At 67.9% G+C, this 2149-nt stretch overlaps 1 protein-coding gene across 1 annotated transcript in view; it reads left to right on the forward strand.

Moving 5' to 3' along the window:
* The window catches only part of LOC112122157 (signal transducer and activator of transcription 5A-like), a gene marked incomplete at its 3' end in the record, with an annotated part of 1837 nt that extends 374 nt beyond the window's left edge, over positions 1-1463 (forward strand). The window contains exons 2-5 of the mRNA XM_026646772.1: positions 293-387; positions 477-607; positions 937-1092; positions 1412-1463. Coding sequence (XP_026502557.1) covers positions 344-387; positions 477-607; positions 937-1092; positions 1412-1463 — 383 coding nt within the window. The remainder of the gene's footprint in view (positions 1-292; positions 388-476; positions 608-936; positions 1093-1411) is intronic.
* Between the last annotated feature and the right edge of the window lie 686 nt (positions 1464-2149).

Genomic DNA, 2149 nt, shown 5'->3' on the forward strand with positions numbered 1-2149 from the left:
CTCAAGCACCGTCCCCCCGCCCCCCTCGAGCGCCGTCCCCCCCGCAGTCCCCAGGCCAGACATCCCCCCCACCCCCTCTCGAGCGCCGACCCCCCGCAGCCCTGGCCCGCCATCCCTCCCGTGTGGTGTGTTCTTGTCGGTGTGGGGGGTGGGGAGGGCTGGGGTTTGTGACGTCCGTGTCCAGGCTGCTCCGGCGCGGCCGTGGATTGCTTTTACCCTGCGGGCCGGGAGAGAGCCCCGTGGCACAGCCCGCAGGCCTGGCCGTCACTGCTTCGCATTGTTCTTCACCCAGGAGAATTTACCCGGCTGGAATTACACCTTCTGGCAGTGGTTCGACGGGGTCATGGAGGTGCTGAAGAAGCATCAGAAGCCTCACTGGAACGACGGGTGAGAACCTCCTTCCCGTAACGGCCGGCATGGCACAGCCCCCCCCCCCACCCGCCCGCCAGCCCCTCACCCCCCTCTCTGTGCTCCAGGGCCATCCTGGGCTTCGTCAACAAGCAGCAAGCGCATGACCTGCTGATCAACAAGCCGGACGGGACCTTCCTGCTGCGGTTCAGCGACTCCGAGATTGGGGGCATCACCATCGCCTGGAAGTTCGACTCGCGTGAGTCAGGGTGGGCCCGGGGAAGCGCTGGGCCGGCTTTGCCACTCCTCTGGCGCATCTCACCGCTGGCTGGGGGTGGGGGGGGCACCCCACGGTTCCATTGGGGGCCTGGTGGGGAAAAGCTGAAGGAACGGGCGTCTCACTGCCCTGCCGGCCGGCTCGAGGGGACGGAGACATGCCAGTGTTCTCTATCCAGCGTGGCTGGCGGGGAAGGACGGCCCACAGAGGGTCGGGGCAACTGAGCACACGGCTGGGTTTGGTCTCGGCTCCTTTCCCTGCCACGCCTGGCCCTTCGCGGCCCGGCTCACGCCGCCACCTTTCTCCTGTAGCCGACCGCAACCTGTGGAACCTGAAACCCTTCACGACCAGAGACTTCTCCATCCGCTCGCTGGCCGACCGCCTGGGCGACCTCAGTTACCTCAACTACGTGTTCCCCGACCGGCCCAAGGACGAGGTCTTCTCCAAGTACTACACGCCGGTTCTCTGTGAGTCGCTCTCGGCTGGGCAGGTCCGCCCGACGCGGCGGGTGCTGGCCGAGGGGCTCTGCCAAGACCTGGCCCCGGCTGCTGCGGGGCTGGGCCTGACCCGGGTGTTCTGCGGCGTGGGCGGGGAAGGCAGGTTCCTGCAGCCTGGCGGGACGCACGGGGCAGGAGCCGGGCTGTGGGTGCGTATACACCGGCAGGCTGCAGCAGGAGCCTGGGGGTGACGGGGCAGCGCCGGGTTCTTGCCCGCAGCCGGCCTGTGACTCCGGGAGGAGCCCAGCGTTCGGACTGGTGGGCTCACGGCTCTTTCCTCCAACTGCAGGTAAAGCTGTGGATGGCTACGTGAAGCCCCAGATCAAACAGGTGGTGCCAGAGTAAGTACTTCCCCGCCGAGGCGGCTCGTGCCTGGGCTGCCCTCCTCCAGGAAGCCGGGCTGTGCCCTGGGTGAGTCCTGCCAGCCAAGGCCCTGTTCCCCCGCAGGCACCTGGCCTGGCCTTTTGGGTGAAGTGCCAGCAAGGAGCTCACTGCCTTTCCAGCCCACTCTGCGCTGGGTTCAAGTCTGTCCCCGGCTCCCTGCGGATGGCTGCGGGCGACTGACACCCAACGCGGCTCGGCTGCCAAACTGGGTCTGCTGGCCCCACGGCCGCAGGCGCCTCCTGTGTGAACGCGGGCCGTGGCGGGGGGTGTAAGGCGCCATTGGCACCCTCCCCCCGGCCCACAGGGACCTGGCCCGAACACAGCCCCTGGCAGCGGCACCATGATCCCGAGAGGGAGCTGGAGCCAGGGCTGGGGCCAGCAGGACGTGAGCGGTCGCTCCAGCCAGGCTGGACTTGCCCTGGAGCCGGCCCTACAGTGTGATACCAAGGCCCCCAGCATTTCTGACCCCACTGCTCAAATTACAGCGGGGGGGCAGGCCCCCTTACTACTGTTAGCAGCTCCCTCGGTTCTGCCTTGTGCCCCTCCTCCTCACTCTGTGCATTATGCAGCCACTCGGTGTTCAGGGCCCCCCTGCTTTTTCCCCATCGTCGGGGCGCTGCTCCCTTGCCAGCGCCCCCAGCCC

Source organism: Terrapene carolina, unplaced genomic scaffold (assembly GCF_002925995.2).
Source record: "Terrapene carolina triunguis isolate 2854851 unplaced genomic scaffold, T_m_triunguis-2.0 Scaffold42726, whole genome shotgun sequence".
Classification (NCBI taxonomy): Eukaryota; Metazoa; Chordata; order Testudines; family Emydidae; genus Terrapene; species Terrapene triunguis.